Source organism: Colius striatus, chromosome 3, assembly GCF_028858725.1.
Source record: "Colius striatus isolate bColStr4 chromosome 3, bColStr4.1.hap1, whole genome shotgun sequence".
Classification (NCBI taxonomy): domain Eukaryota; kingdom Metazoa; phylum Chordata; class Aves; order Coliiformes; family Coliidae; genus Colius; species Colius striatus.
In genome coordinates, this window is record NC_084761.1 from 87,370,338 (window position 1) to 87,393,216 (window position 22,879).

The following is a 22,879-nucleotide window of genomic DNA, read 5'->3' on the forward strand; positions in this document are numbered from 1 at the left end:
GCCTCTTAAATGTTGTAAAAAGATTCCTTCTACCTCTCAGTAAAAGCAGTTCTGAACAAGATTTTTTTCCCTCTGAACAGGGCTTTTCTTCCTGCCTTCTCCAGTGGTGTCTTTTGTGATTTTGGCCAAGGTCCTTAGTCTCATGTCCCATAAATATAAAAATATAGATAGGATCCATACCTGCATTGAAAGCTTTGACATCTGAGGGTTCAGAAGTGGTCTAGTAATGATGGGAGTGTTTCATTGCTCAATGTCAGTGTATGATACTTGCCCAACACTTGTGTGACTGTTGGGTTTTTTCCAAATCTCAGTTAGTTTTGTTAACACTTTTTTCCTTATTTTTTATATGGAATGAGAGCATCTGACATTTTGTCCCTCAGTTGTTGAAATGAAAGCATTAGCCACTCAAAGCAGTTACGTGAGCTCTTGTGCGAAGAGTCACATACGTGTGGCCCCTGTATGAAGGATAAGATGTTCTAAATGCAGATCCCCAGTGGAAGTGGTGAATGAGGACTAGTCCACTTTTTGGAGGTATTTTTTTTTGTTGGTACCTTTTGGGGGTTTGTTTGTTAATGCCTTTGTAGTGTCTCTTAAAAATAAGATGTAGTGTCTCAAGTAAGACATTTTGAAGAAAGGGTTCTAGAAATAAACTTTAGCCATCAAGCAGAGTTGACTGTATCTAATCTGTTTTGAACACTGCTTCAGCTAATCTCTTTTTCCTCATGCAGTTGAATGGACTGATATGAATAGACTGATAAAACTACTTAAGAAATTGGCAAACATTATTCTTTGAAAGGCTGCCTTATTTGCCAAGCTTAAGAGAAGCAGTTTCTTTAGATCTCCTGAACTGGCTGAAACCTTTATTGATCTTTATTCTTAGGTTAAAGTTTGAGTACGATGCAGCAGAACTCCAGTTATCAGCCATATTTGAGATGTTGAAGGTTTTGTGGACTTCTGTCTGTTTGTTGCCATGGGACCAGACTTCATTCTGAAGCAGGAGGCTTCTAAGCACTTGAATGCATGAGCTTTTGTTACCCATTCTGATAGCGCAACTGTTAACTCAAACAAATGTCCTTCGGCCTTGGAGGGAGCACAGTGGAACAGGCACATTTAGACACTGCTCAAAGGAGAATGTTTATCTGCTTCTCAACATTTCTCATCCAACAAAATAAAGCCATCTGTGCAATAACCTCTAGTGATTTTGCCAGCGTTACTGAAAGGGTTGTAGTCCTTAGACTGAGCTTTTTAACCTCAATCTTACATTAAATTCAAGAGAACAAAGGCTGTCCTTAGAAACCTTTATGGGGAATGGGTAATCTTGGTCAACTCATGATGTTATCATGACAATATGAGGATTAAGTTCAAACTGGGAACTTCACATTGAAGTTCCAGATCTGTAACCTGGCTTTTAACTACCACTTTCTGTTCTGTTTTGAAAAGAGTCGCTCACTTTTTGTCTGCACTTGCACATTGTGCACCCATATTTTGTGCATAAGTTCTCTTATGTTGTGTTGATCTGGTGGTGAGTTTCACAGGCAATGAAAAAGGAGGGAGCTTTTGAGGACCCTTCTGTGTTACAGGGAATACTATCCATATTTATGCTGTCAGACTTGTCAGGGATCAAAACGTGCTGTTGCTAGTTTTTGTTGGTATTTGCAATCTGCTGTCCATGGAGTTGTAATTGCTTCCTTTGATGTTCCCTGGGGTTTCTGGGAGCTCCTTGGATTCCCAGGGTTTAAAGAAGTACCTCAGTAAATGTACTTGTGCCCTGCAATGTTTTGTTTGAAAGTAACTGACTTCTAGGGGTCTCCTACCTAGCTCACCCTGCACTGCATGCCCTGGATTGGTACAGTGTTAGAAGAGGAGGTGGCATGTGGAATAGCATCTTTGAAGACCAGCTTGCTCAGAAGGGAGCTTCTTGAAGCAGTTTCTAAGAAGTGCTGCAGTGGTAGGTATAAACAGAGTTCCGGAGACCAGCATGTTCTCAGCATTTCACTGTGCTGAAAACAGTTTCACTTGAGAGTCTGTCTTGCAGATTTAGTACATAAACCTTCTCATTTGGAAAGCAAAGATGAACTATGGCAGGAGAAGGCCAAGTTGCCTTGTCTCTGGCCGGTGGCTGGCACACTTGCGTACAGTGTGGAAGATCCCAGCACCTGAGTGATTGTTACACAGCCTTTCTACCTTCCAGCAGCCTGATGGTCGTGGTGTACTCCTCTGAGTGGTTTGAACCACTGAGAGTGAAGATGAGTCAATTTTTGCTCAAGTTGTTAATGTTTGGTAAAAGGAGCAACCTTGCTTCTTGAAACAGCGGCTGTGCTTATTGAACCCTGTCTGTGATCCGAGAGTGTCTTTGTTCCTCTGAACTTGGCAAGGCTGCGTTTGCTCTGTGTATGTTAATTAAAATTTGCAACTGCCTGTAGAGAGAATGCTGACAAAAATTAGATCCTTCCTGTTATTTGTCACGTGCACCTAAGCTGCTTACTTATCAGTTAAGGGTAAATCTTTGGTAGTATCAAGAAAATATTTAAGGAAGCACCTACTCTGGAGTGTCTTTTTATTTCTTAGCACTCTATTCATGAGATTGTATGTTCCATATCAGCTATGGCAGTGACTGCAGTGTTTTATGAAGTGTTGATGTTGGCTTGGGGCTGCAGTTGAAAAGTTGTAGAAGAGTTGTAGAAGAGATAAAAGAAAGGACAACCCCATTGGATCATTGCCTGTCAATACTGGAACCTTCAAGGGCACTTGGGGATGGACTACCCCTGCCCTGCCTTCTTGAGCACTAAGGTGAAGAAAGTTTCCCAACTGTTCCTCTGGCTCAGTTCCTGTCTCTCCTGCAGTTGGAGGCCCTGAACAATATGTCTGTTTCCTCAGGCTGTTACGTGCCTCTTTGGGTGTGACGAGATGATCCAAGTGAGAAAAAGAGGGTGCTTACACATAACTTCCCTCTCAAAAGAGCTTAAGGCATCACAGGTACAGTGCTAGGTGGAGTACTAGGCTCTCATTAGGCTCCAGATTGGCACATGAAAATGGGTTATTGCTTCTGAAAGCAGCTCTAACCGTGATAAAGAAGCCTGATGTGTTGATGTTTTAAGTGTCCCATGTACTTGTATCAGCTCTAAAAGGCTGGAGGTCTTTCACATAAAGCAAGAGTTAGAATTTATTTTCTTCATTTGAATGTACACTGGAACCTGGTTTGAGAAATAGTGTGAGCAAGTAATTGGCTGGGAGACAAAAGAGTCAGTGGCTTGTCTGTCCCTTTGCCCTGGTGACCCAGAGCAGCAAAGGTTAATGAGTTTTGCTTTTGGACTTTGCTTCCATACAGTACTGTTGAAACACACACTTTTTAAGTTGTTGGGTTTTAAACAGCTTTGCTAATTCAGGACCATTGTAGAAGTCATACTTTTCATTTATTGTCTTCATTCATCATTTTGGAGACTGAAGATGAGTCTTTATGGTTAAACGCAGAGTGACCATATGTTATAAGCCACTCAGTTCTTTCCTTTTAATAGACTTTAAGAATCCTGAGCCTTTATTTAGTCAATTGCAATGGACATTGTCTATGTTTCCAGGAATCGGGATCTTCTTTCTTTTCAGACTACTGTGAAATGTTTTTTGATCCAAGTGTTCTAGTTAGTGGGATCTCAGGAAACCTCCACAGCGAATAAGGACTACATTTGAAATAAAAGGCTTTAAGAAGAGTGCTGCATTTTACTGTTTCCAAAGAATCTCTCTATTTTCCAAGAAAGCTTCTGAAGCAGGATTGGTATCTTAAGTTATACATTGAAGCACAAACCTAGTCCAGACTCAGCCTTGTAGTCTGATAAGAAAAAGGGCTTAAGTTTTGAAATAATAGCTACTGGTGTCAGCATTAAGTGTGAAATCACGTGAATTTGATATGTTTATGTCATGGATACACACTCATATGTTTTGAGATGTCTGGTAGTGCATAATTTGGAGTCTGAACTTAGGAATTAGGTCTGTTGATAGCATAGGTAAGTCATCAGTGTTTATGAATAGAACCCTTTCATAATGATGTTTATTGTTTTTAGTGAGAAGACCGCTTACGGTACCTCTTTAATTTTTGTGTTAAAAGGAAAGTAGAATAACAAGGACCATTATGGTGTTGAATTCCCACTTTCATCTCTCCAAAAGGGAATTCACTGACCATAGAAGGGAACAGAAAGGATGAAAAAAAATACTATTCACTAGTCTGAGATGTTGAACTTTATATATGATATTGTTTCGTCTTCTGTGCATGTTTTATGTTAAATGAAGTCAATTAGATAGAGTATAGGCTTCAAGAGGAGACAGGCTGAGAACAGGACTGAAGTGTGTCAGGAGAGGGACAGATATACTGTGGGGGAGGAGATAAGGAAACTGTTTTTAACCACAAATGAACAAAAACTAGCTGAACTGCAGGTGGAGTTGTCCTGAAGCTGGGAGGAAGGACTCCAGAAGCCCAGCCTCTGATGGAGGGAACCCGCATGGACACACAGCACAAGGTGCTTCACTGGACTGTGTGGTGCCGCGGTTGGCTGACCCTGTAGGATTCACACTCCTCTTGGAGGGAAAAGTAAAAAAAGCAAAAGGGAATTTATTAGCAGTTTTATCCCCATGCCCCTCCCCCCCCCCCCCCATCTGAGTGCTTATTGACATATTTGTTGTCAATGTTGGGCATCTGAAAGCGTTGAGGAGAGCAGAAGGAAAAAAAGCTTCTGTTTCCATGGTGTGGGAAGCAACATAGGCACTGGGGATCTGTATTAACAAATGGTACTGGAGATGGTATTTCAGCAACCCACAAAGCATGCAGGTATACTCATCTGATGGATGCTTCAGTCTTCAGAATATGGTTTTGAAGACTGCTTATCTGAAAGCCACTTTATACTTGAGACAAAAGAGTTGTGGTCTTCCCCTCCTCAGTACTTACTGTCACGTGTCAGAATGAAAGAAAAGTTTGCAGAATTTGTCTGAAATAAACATTTTCTTGAAGCAGATCTTCGATAGGTGCAGAGTCAAGAGTTCTATAAAGACAAAGCCTTTTCTTTTGATAAAGGCTGAAAATTGCTGGAAATTGTATGATACAATTTTGAGAATTCCTGTCCTCTAATTCAGTGTGAGATTTCGAATTTTGTAGTGTGGCCTGTGCTCAGCTATATGATGAATAGAAACTGTTCACGTTAGCTTTAATCCTTATTTTCTCTCTGTGTGCAATGACATAACTTTTGTTTAGAATGACTGTTCTGTTCTTCCTTAAATTTTGCACGACATCTTAATTGCGATTTGGCCCTTTAGAATAAAGGGAAGTTGTTTTTGCAGAGAAAATTGTGCTTTATTTAAAGTCCTATTTGTGTGAAATGAGTTTTCAGTTACTCAACAGCAAATCTAGGAGGCTTGTTGGAGATATTTGTTCGTTATGGAAGTTAAAATCTGAGGAGCGGTGCTGTGAGTTTTAGGGGTTTGGATTTTTTTAGTAATGGTGCAAAATCATGCAGTGAGTGAAGACTTAGTTTGGTCCAGTTAAGTTGGTCAAATTTGTAGGTTTCTTTACTAGATGCTGGTGGGAAGCATTAGCAAAGCCTTGTGCTGGGTAATGGATGAGATTTGTAGAACAGATGGGGGTTGTATGTTGCTTGCAGCATTCCACTGTGATATCTTCCCCACACCATTCCTTCTCCTTTATCTCCTGTGTGGGACTGTCTTGTGGAAAGCTTGTAGTTGTTCAGTTCTACTTGCTTCTGAGTAAAAAGAGTTACATATGTTTTGATAGATATATACAAGTCCTCAGAAAGTAATTCAAATTAATGAAATTTAAGTTTGTTTTCATTCTGATTCTTTGTCTATATGAAGATTTGGTGAATTAGTGGGTTAAATGGTCTTTGTGTTTTCAGTTAAATTGCAAGAACTTTGCTGATATTTCTCTTTGTTAAAAGGAGCTGTGGGAGAAGTGGATGGGCAGTGGGAAAGAGGGAGAAGATAGCATGATCGCTGCCATATGACGATCTGTCTAATCAAAATACAATTTATTGGTCAACTGACCTTTTGTTTCCTCCTTCTTTATCGGCAATATCAACTGTTGTAAGTTATTGAAAGTACAGAAATAGTTTTTTAAAAAATTGAGTGTAAAGTGTGCTTAATTGAGAGTCAACATTGTGAGGGAATGTTATGTATGCTTAGGGTTTGGGAAAATGCAGTGAGGAAGGTGAAGTTAGATGGAAGAAGTATCAATTCTTGCTCTTGGATTATTTTTCTTCTTTAATAGTGTCTTCTTGTGCTATGTCATCCATGGGAAGGTTGGAGTCAACATTAACTTTTGATTTTAAACTCTTTATAGTCTCAAACGAGATAGTATGTTCATAAAATTCTATGTATGGGTCAAGACTTATTTAACAGAAATGGTATATGGAGACCACAGGTTCTCTGGAGCAGGAATATGTGTTTTTATGCCTTGCTCTGAATGTTCGGGATTCTCTTAAATACATGTTGAGTGTGCTGGCAGCAACAAAAAGTGATCTATGAATTAATCTTTATGAAGTGTCAATCTCAACTTGGGCATTAGTTAATTGCTGTTCTAAGGATCTGTCTGTATTAATCCTCTCTTTGTAGTCCTTAAGTGACTCAAAGGTTTTCAAACCATACTGTAAGAACAGTAAAGAAATAATCCTACAATAAATGGGTCATTACTCACACCTTACATTGACAACTGATACAACCAACTTCCTGTGTTTATTCTAATCATGAAGTAAGGTGAGGTATTTAGTTAGGTTGTTGTTTAACCCCAGCTGGCAACTAAGCACCAGGCAGTCACTCACTCGCTCTTTCTCCTCACCCTGATGGGATGGGGAAGAGAATTGGGAGAAAACAACTTGTGTGTCATGATCAGTTTAGTAATTGAAAGAAAATAGATTATTAACAATAGATTGTTAACAAAAAAGAGATATAAAGAAAACCCAAGAAAGATAAGCGATGCACAATGCAATTACTCACCACTCACTGACAGATGCTCAGCCAGTCCCCGAGCAGCAGTCCACCCCCCTAGCAAATTCTGCCCAGTTTATATACTGGGCATGAAGTTCTATGGCATGAAATAGCCATTTGACTAGTTTGGGTCAACTGTCCTGGCCCTGCTTCCTACCAGCTTTTTGCCCACCTGGTTGCTGGCAGAGTATGGGAAGTCATTGAGTTAGGATAAGCGCTGCTTACCAACAACTAAAATGTGAGTATGTTATTGACATTCTTTTCACACTAAATCCAAAATACAGCACTGTACCAGCTACTACGAGGAAAATTAACTCTGTCCCAGGCAAAATTAGGACAAGTTAGTTGCTGGACTACCCTTTCTGAGCTGCAGCTTTTTGTAAGTACAGAATCACAAAACAGTTCAGATTGAAGGGACTTCTGGAGCCATCTGGTGCAACCTGCTGCTCAGTGCTGGGCTGACTTCAGCACTAGATCATGTTCCTCAAGACCTGGCCCAGTCAGTTGTGAGTATATCCAAGGACAGAGTTGCTGCAGCCTCTCTAGGCCTCGTGTCCAGGATGTATCCACTACCACTGTTTTGTTTTATTTTTCTCCCCCTCCCCTTTTATCCAGTTAGAATTTACCTATCAGCAGCTTGCTGCTTCACCTCTTGGGTTTTTTTCTGTTTCCATCTCTGAATGGTCATACAGACTAAATGAACCTACCTCTCTCAGCATCGCCACTTGTATGTCATAGGCCTCAGCATCCAGCCATCATAGTGGTCATCCACTGGATTTCCTCTGTTTTTTTCCTCTCTACTTTAGTCTAGGGGCCCAAACCTGGGTACAGATATGGGTACCATGTAGAGATTTTAAATATTTTTTTTTCCTTTTATCTTGTAATGCGAGTCAGTCCTTGTTCAATCTTTATTGCTGCAAGGTCTTATTGCCAACTGAGGTTCAGCTTTTTGCTTAGGGTGACACTTAATGAATTCATTCCATTTTGGATTTCTGTGGCAATAGTACTGCAGATCAATGCACAAATCTGCTTGCAGACTCTGGAAATAGAATTTTGGATTATTCTGATAATATTGGACTAACTAGGAATTTTGCCAGCTAGAAAAGCACCATTATGTGTTGCTGGTTGACTGCAATAGTTTGAACTTGACCCAAATACTGCTTTTTGTATGAGTCTGAACTTGCTGAAACTCCTGTTTCTGTGAGTTCTGCACCATTCGCATGATAGGCCAGCACTGTGCATCATCCTCATGCAAAGTGGTTCTTGGCTTGCTGCAACCAGGCCTAACTGATAAACATACAGGATTATTATCTGATTTGTCTTTTCGTGTCTTTGACACTTCAGTGCAGTCAACAGCTGGCTGCTGTTTCAGCTCTTCTCTCTTATTTGCCGAAATGAGGACTGCCCTCTAAGAAAAAAAAAGGTAGATGCAGAACATCGTTTTCTTGATAATTTGCTTATCAAACCCTGTGTTTTTTTCCCCTCAGAAATCTAAAGAGGTTTTCAAGTTACTCTATTCCAAGCTATTGGGTGTCCTGTACTGTTAATTTGTATTGTGTTACTTGTCTCCCTCAACTCCGGGAATCTTTATTCAAACCCACAGGTATTTGTTACACTGTGAAGTTTCGTTATTCTTGGTTCTTACTGAACATACTGGAATGTCAGTGGTTGGAAAACTTTGTTTATAAAATGTGATAAGGATTTATAAAACATAATTTGTCATTAGTTACCTCTTTCCTAGATAGGTCAACTTCTAGACTGTGTGTCTCTGCTTCTGTTGGGTTTGTTTATCCATAAACCAAGCATTGTTCTTCCTTTACCTTGACCTTTGGCAATCACTCAGAAATAAAATTCAGCAAAAGCTGCTTTTGTATGTGACTTTTGGAATCTTGTCTAAAGCATACCTTCTGACTTGTTGATGGAGATTCTTCACTATTTCACTATAGCCAAAATACTTCCACTCTTTTTTTATTATGTTTTGCTTTATTGAGTTTTCTGTTTTGTTCTGGATTTTTTTTTGGGGGGGGTTTTTTGTTTTTTTTTTTTTAACGTAAAAAGATGATTGAGAGATGATCTGGGGTTGGGAGAGAAGAATGCAGAAACTGACAATCATTCCATCTAGTGAATTTTTTCTAGAAACCAGTGTCCTCTGGTCATGGGTGCCAGTGTCCCCCAGTTGGGATTTGGTACCCAGTATGCAGTAAGTCAGTCTTACCCACAGAGCTGAGATATTTATTTCCTGTTGGTGCAAAGATAGGTGCTAGGTGGTAATGTTAAAAAGCTAGCACGTCCCAACAGGACCTCCTGTGCTGTGTTTATACACAAAACATTAGCATATTTTATATTCTGATACATATGTATTGTTATTCTACTTAGTCATCAATTAGTATTCTTAGGACTGGCGTGTAAATGAGTACACGTGTTTAGTTCACTCCCTCCACCCTCTTCTTTTGGATCTGGGATATGAATTGGGTAAGTGGGCTATGAGCTGATGGTCCCAATCTCCTACTGCCACCTTTGCTTTTCACCCAGCTATTGCTGCTTGTGCAGTCATGGTCTCTGGCACCTTGTGCAGCAGAAGGTTCCATTCTTACCAGTCTGTCCTTCAAGAAAGCGGTCATTAGCAAGACGTGCATTATTTATACAAAGTAATCAGGCTCACACCCTGAAGCTGATGATTAATGGTCATTTTACCTCAGCATCACTGTAGTCTAGACTTAAACCAACTTACAGATTTGTTTGGTCTACACCAACTGTTGGCTTTTACCTGTGGAGAATGTAGATTTAGGGCTTCTCAGAAAATTTTGGTAGATCTTCTGGCAAGAGTTTATTCTCAAGTCCATCATTACCCAAGTCATCATGATTTACGTTTGTTCCTCCACTAATCGAGTAACCAATATTTCCTATGACAGAATATGTTGCTGATTTTTCAGGGTTTATTTTATGTGCATCTGAAAATTAATTGGGCCAGAGTGCACACTTGAAACGTAGAGACGGGAATCTTTCATCTGTTTATTGAGGGTAAGTTGTGAAGGTTATGGTGTTACACAGAACACGAAAGGTCATTGAAGCAGGAGAAGAAAACAATGGTGTTGCACCTTTTGCCTAAATTCCTAGTAGTGTGAGACTGTTTCCCAGATAGCGTTAATAGAATTTGCACCATGCCCAGGTGAGGTGATTGTGACACTTTTGCTCACAATGCAATAAAATTTATGCTAATATATTTTTTTTCTTTAAGTACATTACTTAAAATGTCTTGTTTCAGTGTAGGTTTCTGGATGTCTTGTGGAATAGTGTCTGTGGAGACATCTCTTACACTGTGCTTGTGCTCAACATGGATTTACTTAGTTCTTAAGATTAATATCTGCTTACTGTCAGACTCTCTACTTACTGTCAAACTCTTTAGATAAAGTCTGTGATACACTCCAGTATAATGGACTTTGCAGTCTTGAAGGGCTCAAGACCTCAGTGCTCACTCCTCAGGTTAGTTTAGATTTATCAGGGAATTTCAGGATCTTCCTCCAGAAGCAGTTGATTAAACAAATATTGATTTACCTCACTTCTTTCCTGCTTTTTAAGAATACATGTGACTCTGAGACTAATTTGAAATTGTTTTTCAAGACAATTTTATTCTTCAAAATCGGAACCTTTTGAACTTTCTCCGCTGTCCTTATTTTTCACCTACTCTACTCCTGAGACTGTAAGTCCTTCTGGTTGTTAATTTGCATGACTGTTCCAGTTGTCTCTGAAAATAACCTTCTGAATTGAAAGGCTAATTCAAATTTGGATGTGGCATGCATCTGGAGAGAGGGAAGTGTTGAATGTGTTTCTAACACTTGTAACAAATTTATTTGCAATAGCAACTTAGATTTGGGTAAATGGAGATAAAAATTGCATCAGTCTATGTGAGTTGAGTCAGTTTCCAGTTAACTCTTGTTTCTTTATAGCAACTATCTTTAGGAGGAAAGAACCTGTTTATTTGCAAATGTAATCTCTATGCTAGGCCAGCAGTGTTCAAGAAATCTATAACAGAGCAGCGTATCACTTCTCTTTAACTCACAACTGTCATTCCATACTGCTTGCTAGTAGTTCATGTACTGCAGAACTTTGTCCCAGGAGCCACAGCAAAATAGTAAAAGTCATTACTTTCAGATTTTCTGAAGAACCAAAACACTCCAATTGTGAAAGCTCCAAAGTCCTAAGCTTCCATGCCCTTATATTTCAGGGAATTGATATATCTTGGGACTTCTGGGGAATGAAAACCCGAAAACTATGCATTGCTTGGAAAATCAAGTGTAGGGTGTATGTGTGCACCAACAGACATGAGTGAGTGCACATCTGTCTGACTTGCTCCACTGCACCTTCCGACAGCTACTGTAGAGTACTGAGCCAACCTGACTGGAGAAAACTGTGCTTGATTTTTCTAAAATAAGCAGTTGCAGACACTTAGTGTAAAATGGTTAGCATGTTCAATAGCAATGCAAATGTAGCCTATGACACTTCAATGGCTCTACACTAATGATAATGCAGACATGATGTATCATGTCAAATATCTCTATTAATATCTCTGTTGTAAATCAACATAATGGTTGTGAAGAGGACAATGAGTCTGAGACAATCATCAGCATGTGATCATTTCTTTCCAGGCATGTCAATAGTTTTTACATTCAACACCTCAAATTAATTTTTGGATCTTAAAACACTTGTAACTAAACTTTTGAAATCTTTAATCCTAGGTTTGCTGAGTTTGTCTGTGGAGTGAAGATCTCTCTGTGTGTGTGCTTGTTTTCTAACAGAGATTTTTTTTTTTTCTCCTTGGTAACCTGTATTTTCCATTAGGCAAAACCTTGTGGGGTTTTTTTGTGAATTGTATTTGCTTAGAAGTGAGACTGCTTAGTACTGTTTTTGAAAATCCTGGCATGGCAGGAAAGGAATTCCTTTTTGTGCTGTGGCAGCAGAAAAATGAAAGCTTTTACTATGAATTATTTGCTCCAAGATAGATAGAGAGATGTACGTATAGGGCAAAAATCATTACTTCCTTCTAAGGAATGTTTTAAGGATCTACTTTCAGCCCAGAACTCTGAAGTAGTTGGCTTTATCAGGACCCCATGGTGTTGTCCAGATTTATTGCAAAGCTCTGCAGAAATCAGACCAGAGAACATTCCATAGTATTTTTTTCTCCCTTTAAGTTTTCTAAAATCAAATGCAAAGGGAGCAGTGTTTCTCCTGCTCCTTCCATGCCAACTCAGCTGTCATGTGGTTTACTGTTGGCTTTTTCCAGTCTGGGGCAGATGAGAATTTACCAATGTGGTGTGTCCTCAGTCAAAGCAAGAACAGGTTGTAGTTTGCTGGTTTACATCCAATTGTGCCAATTTGTGACTTTTGATAATGTTAGGCTTTGTGGGAGTTTTGAGGCCTTTTGGAGTGTGTAAAGAATGTGAACACCAGCAAAACACCGGGACTTAGAGAGCAGGGAAAGTGAAGAAAGGGAGAGTAAAGTCACTCTGTACAGAATGAGAATTGTATATTGATCAAGTTTGGTGCTATCAGTTCTGGAAATCCCAGATACAGTAAAAAGAGAGGATGAGATGCCTTAGAACATACAGTTGAAGTCACACAGATGGAGAAGAGTGAGCTGAGCAAGTACCATGACATCTGCTAGATAAACTGTAGAACTTATGATGCTTCCTCTAAAGGGAAAACAGAGATAGGATTTTGGAACTGAACTGAAAGTGAATATCGGGGATTGACTTTTCAGGTTTAGTTCATCTTAGGCAGACACCTGCAGCAGAGAGCTATTTTACTTTATAACTGCAACTGATCTTTATTTTGCTCTTATAATCCCTCAGAGGAGATGGAGGGGATTGTTGCTTGTATATACTTGTGCTATCAATCTTTAATGTGAATAGGTAGTGAGAGAAAATTACCTGTGTGTCCTTTAATTTTCACGTTATTTCAGTGCTAATGAAGTGTGGTGAAATCCTTTCACTTGCAAAAGGAAATCTGGATGTGCACAGAGTTGTCACATATAAAATGGACCTCCTTATGGGGCCCTTGCAAGTGTCCCCAGTGCTAGAAGTTCTTGTTTTCTCCAAAGACAGACAGTATGTAGTCTGGAATTTAGTTTGGTTGCTTCTAACGAAGTAACAACCTGAAAGAGAACTTTTTCCAATAACAGACAGCCTGTCTTGTTATTCCTGTCATGTTTTCCTTTTTATTCATGATTTTAAAACTTGATTGATATTTCTTCATTTGAAATTAACTAAACGTACATAGAAAAAATAATCTCACAACTCTCTGGCTTTACATTTTATTTCCCTGGTAGCTACCTCAAATGCTCATACAAATCCATCATCTCAGGCTGTCTTACTTAGATGTCATGAACTTGGGCAGGGGTAAGAAGGTAGGGAGTCATAAGGCCTTCAGACAGAATGGATTCTTTATTTTGCCAAGGTGAAAGAATTGCCAGCTGTGATAGCTTCCTTGGAGGTTGTTTTTACGATGGTATGTTTTTCCCAGCACTTGCAGTTGTAGTGATAGTAGTGTAGTCAAACTCTCTGATTAGCCAAAGCTTATAAATCTCTTAAGTAGTGTTACAACTATAACGATGAGCTACAGCAGAACCTCATAACACTGAAATGGAGTATGCTAGTTCTAGAGACAAAGCAAGTCTTTGGTTTTGAACCAGTAGTTTACCTGTAGAACTATAATTTTATGCTTTGAAAGAAGTGGAAAGAGAAAACATGTCAGTATGTCTCTGTTTTCCATGCTGTTCTTCAGTGCTTTCCCTACAATTGTTTCCCCTACATCTTTATACTAGTTTTTATTTTATGTGATGTAGGGTAGAGGAAAGCTGAAAGGGTTTTGTACGAGTACAGTTACTGCATGGCTTTGACATCCGTTGTTATTGACTTGTGTGATTTCTATACCCAAACACTTTGTTCTTATCTTTAATATGATAATCTGTTCCTGTTTTGGGTTTCAAGGTAACTCTACCCTTGTGATATAAAAGCATGTGATCATTCCTGTAAATATATGCATGTTTAAGGATGCCAGTGTACCCTATTAACTGTATAATACATTCCATTGCACTCTGATGTTTGTGCCTCAACTGTTTTTTTGTATTAAACATTTCTTCTGTATTCCAAGCATTGTTATCTCTGTTGGTGTATTTATGGTATTGCTTGTCTTAGCTGATCTAAAGTGGCCAGGAACCATGCACCAGTACAGGCTGGGGGTTGAACTGCTGAAGAGCAGCTCTGCAGAGAGAGACCTGGGAGTCCTGATTGATAATAAACTAAATATGAGCCAGCAATGTGCCCTCGTGGCAAAGAAGGCCAATGGCATCCTGGGATGCATCAAGAAGAGTGTGGCCAGCAGGTCAAGGGAGGCTCTTTTCCCCCTCTACTCTGCCCTGGTGAGGCCTCATCTGGAGTCCTGTGTCCAGTTCTGGGCTCCTCAGCTCAAGAGGGACACGGAAGTGCTGGAGAGAGTCCAGCGCAGGGCCACCAAGATGATCAGGGGACTGGAACATCTTTCATATGAGGAAAGGCTGCAGGAACTGGGGCTGTTTAATCTGGAGAAGAGGAGACAGGGGAGATCTTATTAACATTTATAAATATCTAAAGGGTGGGTGTCAGGAGGTTGGGAGATTCCTTTTTTCTATAGTAGCTAGGAACAGGACAAGGGGTAATGGGATGAAGCTGGAACACAAAAAGTTCCACTGAAACATACGAAAAAACTATTTCACTGTTCAGATGAGGGAGCCCTGGCACAGGCTGCCCAGAGGGGTTGTGGAGTCTCCTTCCTTGAAGGTCTTCAAGACCTGCCTGGACATGTTCCTATGTAACCTGATCTAGGTGAACCTGCTTCTGCATGGGGGTTGGACTAGATGATCTCTAAAGGTCCCTTCCAACCCTACCATTCTATGGTTCTATGAATAACAACTTTTTAGGGTTGCAGATGTGTATTCAGCCCTTTTAGAACGTTAAGCTTAATACAGTTCTGTTTCCCAAACTGCCACACTTTATGAATAGGAAACAATCTGAACTTGATGGATCAACCCACTAGGCATTAAGGTAATAACTGGAAGGAAATGCAGTAATGCCAGACTGAAAGCATCGGTGGTATGAAGGTGCTACAACTGCCTACTGGCTGAAGTAGCAAAAATACTTTTGTCTCATTGGAATTTTTTTTTTCTTTCAAATGATGGAGTGAAAGCCTGTAGTTCCCAGAAAAACCTACCAGAAGGCATGTAAATAATTGAATTAACCTGGGCATATTTGAATATTTGCTGAATTAGACATAAGGACAAAAGAAAATCTGTTACTTTAATAGTCTAGACATACCATGGATGTAGAATATCTGTTGTGCTCTTGGAGGAGCTGAGTGTTACCAGAAGCATGAAGACTGACCTGTACTGTATGTCCTCTTTTGGAAAAACATGTTTGTGGTGTGAATATGCAGGTCTGACTTATCAACTCATGATTAAAAACTAGCAATGTCAGTAAAAACAATTTAATTTTCAGTGGCTTTGTGTCTATCTTTATGACTGATACAGTGTTTAAGCTGGTTAACTTGAGACTTCAGAATTAATGTGTTTTGATAACTGCTTTTAAGTTTATACAGAAAAAATTTATTTCGTGAAAGCAGATCATATACAGTAAAAAGCTAATATGTCTGAAACTTTTTTGTGATCTTTTAGTACTAGTTTGTTGTAATAGGCAGGTGGAGAATGTTTGTGCAGCAAGAGATTTGGTGTCTTAGTCTTTTAAAAAAATGAGACTGAGTGATCTAGAGGAAGGCTAAAATAGAAGACCACTTTCAAAAAGTTACACATGAACTTTTTTTTTATCTACTAAAAGTTCTTATTTAACAAAGTCTGTTGCCTAGTATGGTGATAATACTGTGTGATATGCCTCTTGAGGATGGGAAACGCTGCTTTCCAGCACAACCACAAGAGGAACTGGAATATGTGACTGGGATACATAAAGTTAGCAGATTGTCTGTTCTTCTTTTTATTACAATTAATCAATCCTTTTTCTTAAACTTGCTTTTTTGTAGGAACTTGTTTACCAGGAAGCAAAATGCAAGATTTGAAAAACAAAATGATATGGGATGGAGGTTGTTTGGAAAACAGCTCAGAGAAAACTCACAGAAAGACCCAAAGAAAATGCAGAAGGTATTTGTTTAATTCTGTGTTAGGATTAACAGTGAATGTAGAAGCCACTTAAGTTTATGATTTGTATATATGACTGTAAAGCCTCTTTATTGAGTTGCACACAATTTCTTGGTCAATATGAAAGAAGGTTCTTCATTAAAATTGTACTTCTGTTATAACAATGCTGTTCAAAAAGAACCATCCTCTATGTGGTCATTACAAGGAGTACTCTATGAAAACACTCACCACTTTAGCGTAAAGCATTTCATGTGAAAATTCAAAGTTTACAAATGCATATTGTTTTCTTATAGTCAAGCTTTGTGGGTATTTTGAAAGTCTTTCAAATTTCTTTATGTTCTAGCTTTCACTAGTTTTCTAGCCCTTGTTTCATAGATCCATCTATAATATGCTGATTGAAGGGAAATTGTTTTCTGCTGGGTTTTAAATACATTGTGAATGTGGTAGAGTGCCAGAAACTTGTGTTGGAATGCTAGTTTCACCTCTTCCTAATTTTCTGAAGTCTTTGCTGTTTGGAGGCAAAATTTTCCACATGTGGTCTTTGATGAAAATTTGTTTTCTGTTTTGAAATGTTGGAACAACACAGTACAGTTTAGGACAAGTGAATGGAATAGTTTTTTTTCTTTGTACAGTATAGCTCAAAAGGGAGTGTGTATTAAAATTGTTTATTGAAGTGGTTCCCTGAATAAAGAAGAACTTTTAAAGCATCAGAAACGCCAAAGGATTTAGGTTTCTCCCTGTCTTCATTGCCGCTTAACTAGTTCTGACACTTGTTTTTTATTTGTGTGTCTGTTGCTTACATATGCCAGTAGTTAGATCCATGATTTGTCAAATTTTAGCAGTTGCTTTTTGGGAACAGGGGAAAGGGATGAAGGGATTATACAAAAATCCTCAGGCCTTCCTTAGTGTGTCATAAGAAAATAAAAAAACCCAACAGAGTGAAAACCCCTTTTCGTCTCATTGCAACACAGCGTTTTAGAGGACTGGTTCTACTACACACCAATCCAGGTGAATCAAATGCTTTCCTAATGGGGAGGAATCTTATGAAATCGAACTACGTGGTCGGTAGTTCATGAGCTGCTCTTTCAGTGAGAAGAAAACATCCTTTTTCAATCTGTCTTACTTTATCTGGAGTTTTAGGGTTGCATATAGGCATTTTATGTGTTTGAGGCTTTTGTCGTGTTCCATTCAGTTCTTGCTTCCCTGTTTAAACCACCGTGGGAACAGGAAGGTTTGTACAGCTAGAGACCATGTAGTAAGGACTTGAAAACCAGCTGCTGTATGTGAAATGAGAACACTTACTTGAAGGACTGTGGTGCTTAATTTGGGGTAGAGTGCTCTGGAAACCCAGGTTTGTCATCTGATTGTTCTTAGCTGTAGCTTGGCTGTTAATTTAAGTGAAATCTAAGCAGCTTCTTGAAGTTGTCACTGATCAGCCATTCAGACTTTTAGATAAAGCTGGTCTTGGTACAATTAACAGAGTGTTCACTGAAGATTTTTGATGATACAATGGAAGAGACTTAATGATTGCAGTACTTGGACACTTTAGCAGTGTATCTTATTGTAGTCATCTGTTCTTTGGAAGTGGGTTAAATAATTTGGTAACATTTTGTGGTTGTTGCCGGTCCTGTGAAAGTTTATCTCAAGGAAGAGCGATCTTAGACTGTGAGTATTCAGTGTTCCTAGCTTTTGATTGTATTAAATTTGTTTAAAAAAAGGTAGGTGTTAAAGAATTATGTGGTATGGCACCCAACCATTGGTGAGTTTCTGGAAAGACTGCAAGTCTGAAACAATTGTGTCCAATGCTTCTTAGATAATAGTAACTAATCCTTTATAATGCTTTCCTGAAGTTATTTTTGACACTTAGACTTGGAGACATTTACATGAGTAAATGCTGTAAATACTTGAGCCTCACCAGTGCCCAAAAGCACATAGTGGTTAAAGTTACCCCTCACAGGTTGCTTTGACAATGGCAAAGTAGCACTTGTGTTGCAGGAATTTTTCCCATTTACAGTCATGTCTTTAACCCTTTGATTTGTGCCTAAAGAACTTGTATATGTCTAAGTGGGGAAGGTGACAGCATATGGCTATTGAGTTGATGCATGTTGGCCAACAGCCAATTCCTTCTCCTTCCTTGAAAAAAAAAAGGTGCTAGGCCAGAAGAATAAATGCTCTGGCTCTATTTATGCCTTGAAGTATGTATTTTGTTTCCAAGGCCAGAACAGTAGGTGCTTGAAAGATGGAGATACGCAATGAAATATGGGAGATGGGTAAGAAGATGGCTGTGATTAAGGTAAATGATTAGTGTCACAGAATGGTAGAGGTTGGAAAGGGACCTCTAGAGATCATCTAATCCTACTAAAAGATTTCAGTGTCTGCACTTTTTCCTCTGGGGCATGAACCAAGGTGCCTAAACTCTTTCCTCTATAGACAACTGTTAATTATCTACACTTTATATATAAACTTTCCTTGAAAGTGGCCGTGATTCTTTTTAAACTTATTTTTCTTTCCAGAAGTGCTGGGGCCTTCCTTAAATCTCAGTGCCATAGGAGTTAATACTTGTATTATATGAAAGCTATTTAAACATTGGATGCCTTCAGAAGCCAATTGTTTGGGGCTGCAAAGTTGGTGACTGTTTTGGAGCTTGAGACTACATGTCTTGATCAACAGTGTTCACTACCACACTGTCTTACGCAAAGACATGTAGAAAACATTGTGGAACACTCTTACGTGGGCTTGTCAGTATGGGAGCTGGGGCCTGAGGACTGTGCAGGGAGTTGTCAGGCCCTAAACAACAGTGGCAGCATCGTAATTGTTAATTGAACACTGCCAGCTCTACATAAGCTCTACCCTGAGTGAAGTGTGTAGAACACACAGTCCAAGTGGAAAATGTCACTTAGACAGAAGGGACTAATTCAAAATCTATGTGTTCTTTTAGCATACCATTTTGTGTCACTTGCTTTGTGTCAAGAAAACCCAGTTGGAGGGGAAAAAAGAGTCTGTTTTTCAGACATCAGAAGAAATGAGTGGGGTTTGGAACCCTGATGTCTGTTGATCTCTTGAGCTAACATAGTGATTTGTAGCAGCAGTCACCTGTCACTCCATACCATGAATTTCTGATTTTGTTACACAACTGGGCTTGTGCAGACTTGATGAGAAATAGACATTGCTCATGTGCTGCTGCCTGCAGTTGTCATGGGTATTGCTTCCTTCCCATAGTACATTTTATTCCTTCTGTCTTCTGTATGTACAGGATTATCCAACTTCATTCATAGGATTCAGTGATCTAATGGACTTATTTCTAGTGTTCTGTGCTGCTGATGTGATGTACAAAAGAGTTGTATGTTGGCATACCCTTTTAACTAACTTTTCATCACTCTGCGTCTTGAGTATTCATCTGGATTTGTACTGAAGAGATACTCTGTGCCCTGTTAAAGGATTTCATGTTTATTTGTTGGTGGCAGAAAACTGACAGGCTTCTTAGAGTCTGTTACTTGAGGTCCCTCAATATTGGGAAAAGGTGGAGATGTAGGCTCTGCTGTCCTTTTGAGCTTGACCCTCTCCCTGCTGTTCTGGTTCCTGCCTCTGTTGGTGCTGGTACTTGAAACAGGAGCTGCTTATTGAGCAAGAGCCTTTTTGTTCTCTGGCTGCTCAGGCTTGCCTTACTGATTCTTTTCAATGAAAAAAATCGAAACTTATTCATTCCATACAGTCCCAAGTCTTCCTGCAAATTGTCTGCTTGTTGTGATGATATTGTCTACGTGGTGAAATACTCATTAGCCCATAGATTGTAGGAGACTCAATCTTCCTAACTACAGTGGGTCTTGAGCAGTGTTTCTATTAACAAAATCTTCTCAAAGTTTATTTTAAAAGGCAATGTAGTGAAAAAGTGATAAATCCTTCATCGTGATTTTTAGTTGATTATGGTTATCAATTTCTGTTTGTATCAGTCCTCAAGTTTCACATACCCAGGGAGATCCATTTGATTGTACATGTTTCATATGAAGCTCTTTGGGCACAGGAGCCAAGGTAACTGAGCTACCAAGTGATCCTTTCTCAAGTCAGCTTCTTTTGCTTAAGGCCAAATGTCAAAGAAATCCTTTGTGTCACGTCACTAATTAAAGCCCTGTGATTATCCCATTAATTTGGCTGTAGACTCCTGTAAAGTGTTCATTTGAATGTTTGTGATTCAATCTTCTTATACCTTTATTATATGAATGAAAGATAAGTAAATAAACTCCATTTCCCATTTTCAAAAGGAATGTTATTATACCATGACTGAAGATGGCTGTACACATACAACTGAGCCAGACGAAATATGTAAGAAGTAGCATTTTTTTTCTTCTGACTAAAAAGTGGTCAGGCAGACTTTTAAGTACATAAGCCTTTTTTCAAGCCCTATAAAACCTCTTCTGACAGCACTCACTTAGAATCATAGAATCATGGAATGGTAGGGGTTGGAAGGGACCTTTAGAGATCATCTAGTCCAACCCCCCTGCAGAAGCAGGTTCACCTAGATTATGTCTCATAGGAACATGTCCAGGTGGGTCTTGAAGACTTCGAAGGAAGGAGACTCCACAACCCCTCTGGGCAGCCTGTGCCAGGGCTCCCTCACTCTCATGGTGAAATAGGTTTTTTCTATATTTAAATGGCACTTTTTTGTGTTCCAGCTTCATCCCATTACCCCTTGTCCTGTTCCTAACTACAGTAGAAAAAAGGGATGTCCTAACCTCCTGACACACATCATTTAGGTGTTTGTAAATATTAATAAGATCTCCCCTCAGTCTCCTCTTTTCTAGACTAAACAGCCCCACTTCCCACAGCCTTTCCTCACAGAAAGATGTTCCAGTCCCCTGATCATCTTGGTGACCTTGCACTGAACTCTCTCCAGAAGTTCTCTGTCCCTCTTGAGCTGAGGAGCCCAGAACTGGACACAGGACTCCAGATAAGACCTCACCAGGGCAGAGTAGAGGGGAGAAGAACCTCCCTTGACCTGCTGCCCACACTCTTCTTGATGCATCCCAGGATGCCATTGGTCTTTGTTCAATTAGTATATGTTTGACATAGCATCGTACGCTGTTTTAACAGTGTGGGAATTAAAATCACTCCAGCTCTTTATCCTACTTTTAATGCTGACAATATACATGAACATTGCCTTTGATGAAGAGTCAATATTGGGATATGCTCAGATTGGCTTACTTTCCATGGTAACCAAGAGCTTTTGTACAGTTTTATCCAGTTAGATGTTTTAAAGCTTAAAAGCCATCAGAAAAGTAATGTCATCTGAGAAGTTGAAGGTACATTTACAGTGGAGGTTTGTGTAATTAATTTTTTAATCGATTTTGATCCTTTTTGAGCAGAACTGGTTATGCTACCTGGTTTTGTAATTGATGTGTGAAAATGCATTAGAAGTCAGATAACAGTATTTCACTGAGAATTACCACCAAAGCTAAATTCTCTTCCATTCTAGTATATCATAGAGCTGAGATAGGCTTTGTGTTCTCCATTTCTTTCAGGAGCTCTTTTCAAGATTGTCAAGAATAGCAGGTGTAAATGCCATATGTTGACAGCTTTCTTTCTTCTTTCTTCCATCAATGTTAGTGAATGCTCTTGAAAGAGAACTTCCTTAAAAAATTCAAGAAGCAGCGACACCATCCTTAGCATACCATTTATCCCCTCTCGTGGTCAGTCAAGATCTTGTGTGTTAAGAGATTAATGTCTATAGAGGAAAGTCAGATTTTAGCTGTATCCTAGAGACATGTTACTTCTGTCTTCACTGAAGAAGCAGCCTAAATTAAGTTACTTTTTTTTATAGTATATGTCTCCTTTTTTTTTTTTTCTTATAATAGGAGAATCCATTTTTTAATCAGTGCTTAATTTTTTTCCCTTACAAGTGTGGCTTGACTCTATGGAGACTATTCAGTGTAGCTTCATGAATTCCATAAAGAGCTCAATGGATTGTCTTCACTTTCTTTGACTTTCAATACTAGTAAAATTCAGCACATAAAACAGTTGAGACTTTTCAATAACAATCTTTACTCATAAATTCAGGTCTCAATATTTTATAATCTCATTTGCTGATGTTCTGTATCAGAATATTTGTAATTCCTAGTGACAGTTGCTTAATAACAAGAAGTAGCTATGATTCTTAACCTAGGGATTGTCATCTTCCCAAACTTACAAGGACTTCTATTCAGAGAGCTATAGTGTGCTTCTGTGGGGGAGTGAGGGAGACTTCCCCTCTCACCAAGGATAAGGATTCAAATAAATGAATTGCTGGAGAGTTGGATTCCTGTCATGAAGCTACCAATGATGACAATAGTCTGCCCACTTCAGATACAGTGGAAAACTATGGGGGCTTATGTGCAGCTAAGGATAACAAGTTTGCCTGTGCAGGGTGCAGATGTGCATAGGATGGAATGGCAGCTTATAGCCAGGGTTTTCTGTACACCTTGCTTGTTCTGCCCTTCCCACTGCATCAAAGTAATTTCAGACAGATTATTCAGCTTTGATGATCCCATTAATACAGTATTGCTTCTGTCATATGAGCTGCGAGCAACATGTTCCCACACCCTCCTACCAGACTATTTTGAATTCTCTTTTTCCCAATCATTCCTATATTTCTTTCTTTTAAGGAAAAGGGGAGATGGAAAAGTATCACACTTTTTTGTGTCAGTGATAACATTTCTCAACTGGGCTGTCTTCAGCTGGAGACACAAC

At 39.2% G+C, this 22,879-nt stretch overlaps 1 protein-coding gene across 2 annotated transcripts in view; it reads left to right on the forward strand.

Annotated features, from left to right (window-relative positions):
• The window catches only part of TBC1D14 (TBC1 domain family member 14), a 76,143-nt gene that overhangs the window by 6,908 nt on the left and 46,356 nt on the right, over nucleotides 1-22,879 (forward strand). For both annotated transcript variants that reach the window (XM_061992492.1, XM_061992493.1), the window contains exon 3: nucleotides 16,045-16,162. In XM_061992492.1, coding sequence (XP_061848476.1) covers nucleotides 16,045-16,162 — 118 coding nt within the window. The remainder of the gene's footprint in view (nucleotides 1-16,044; nucleotides 16,163-22,879) is intronic.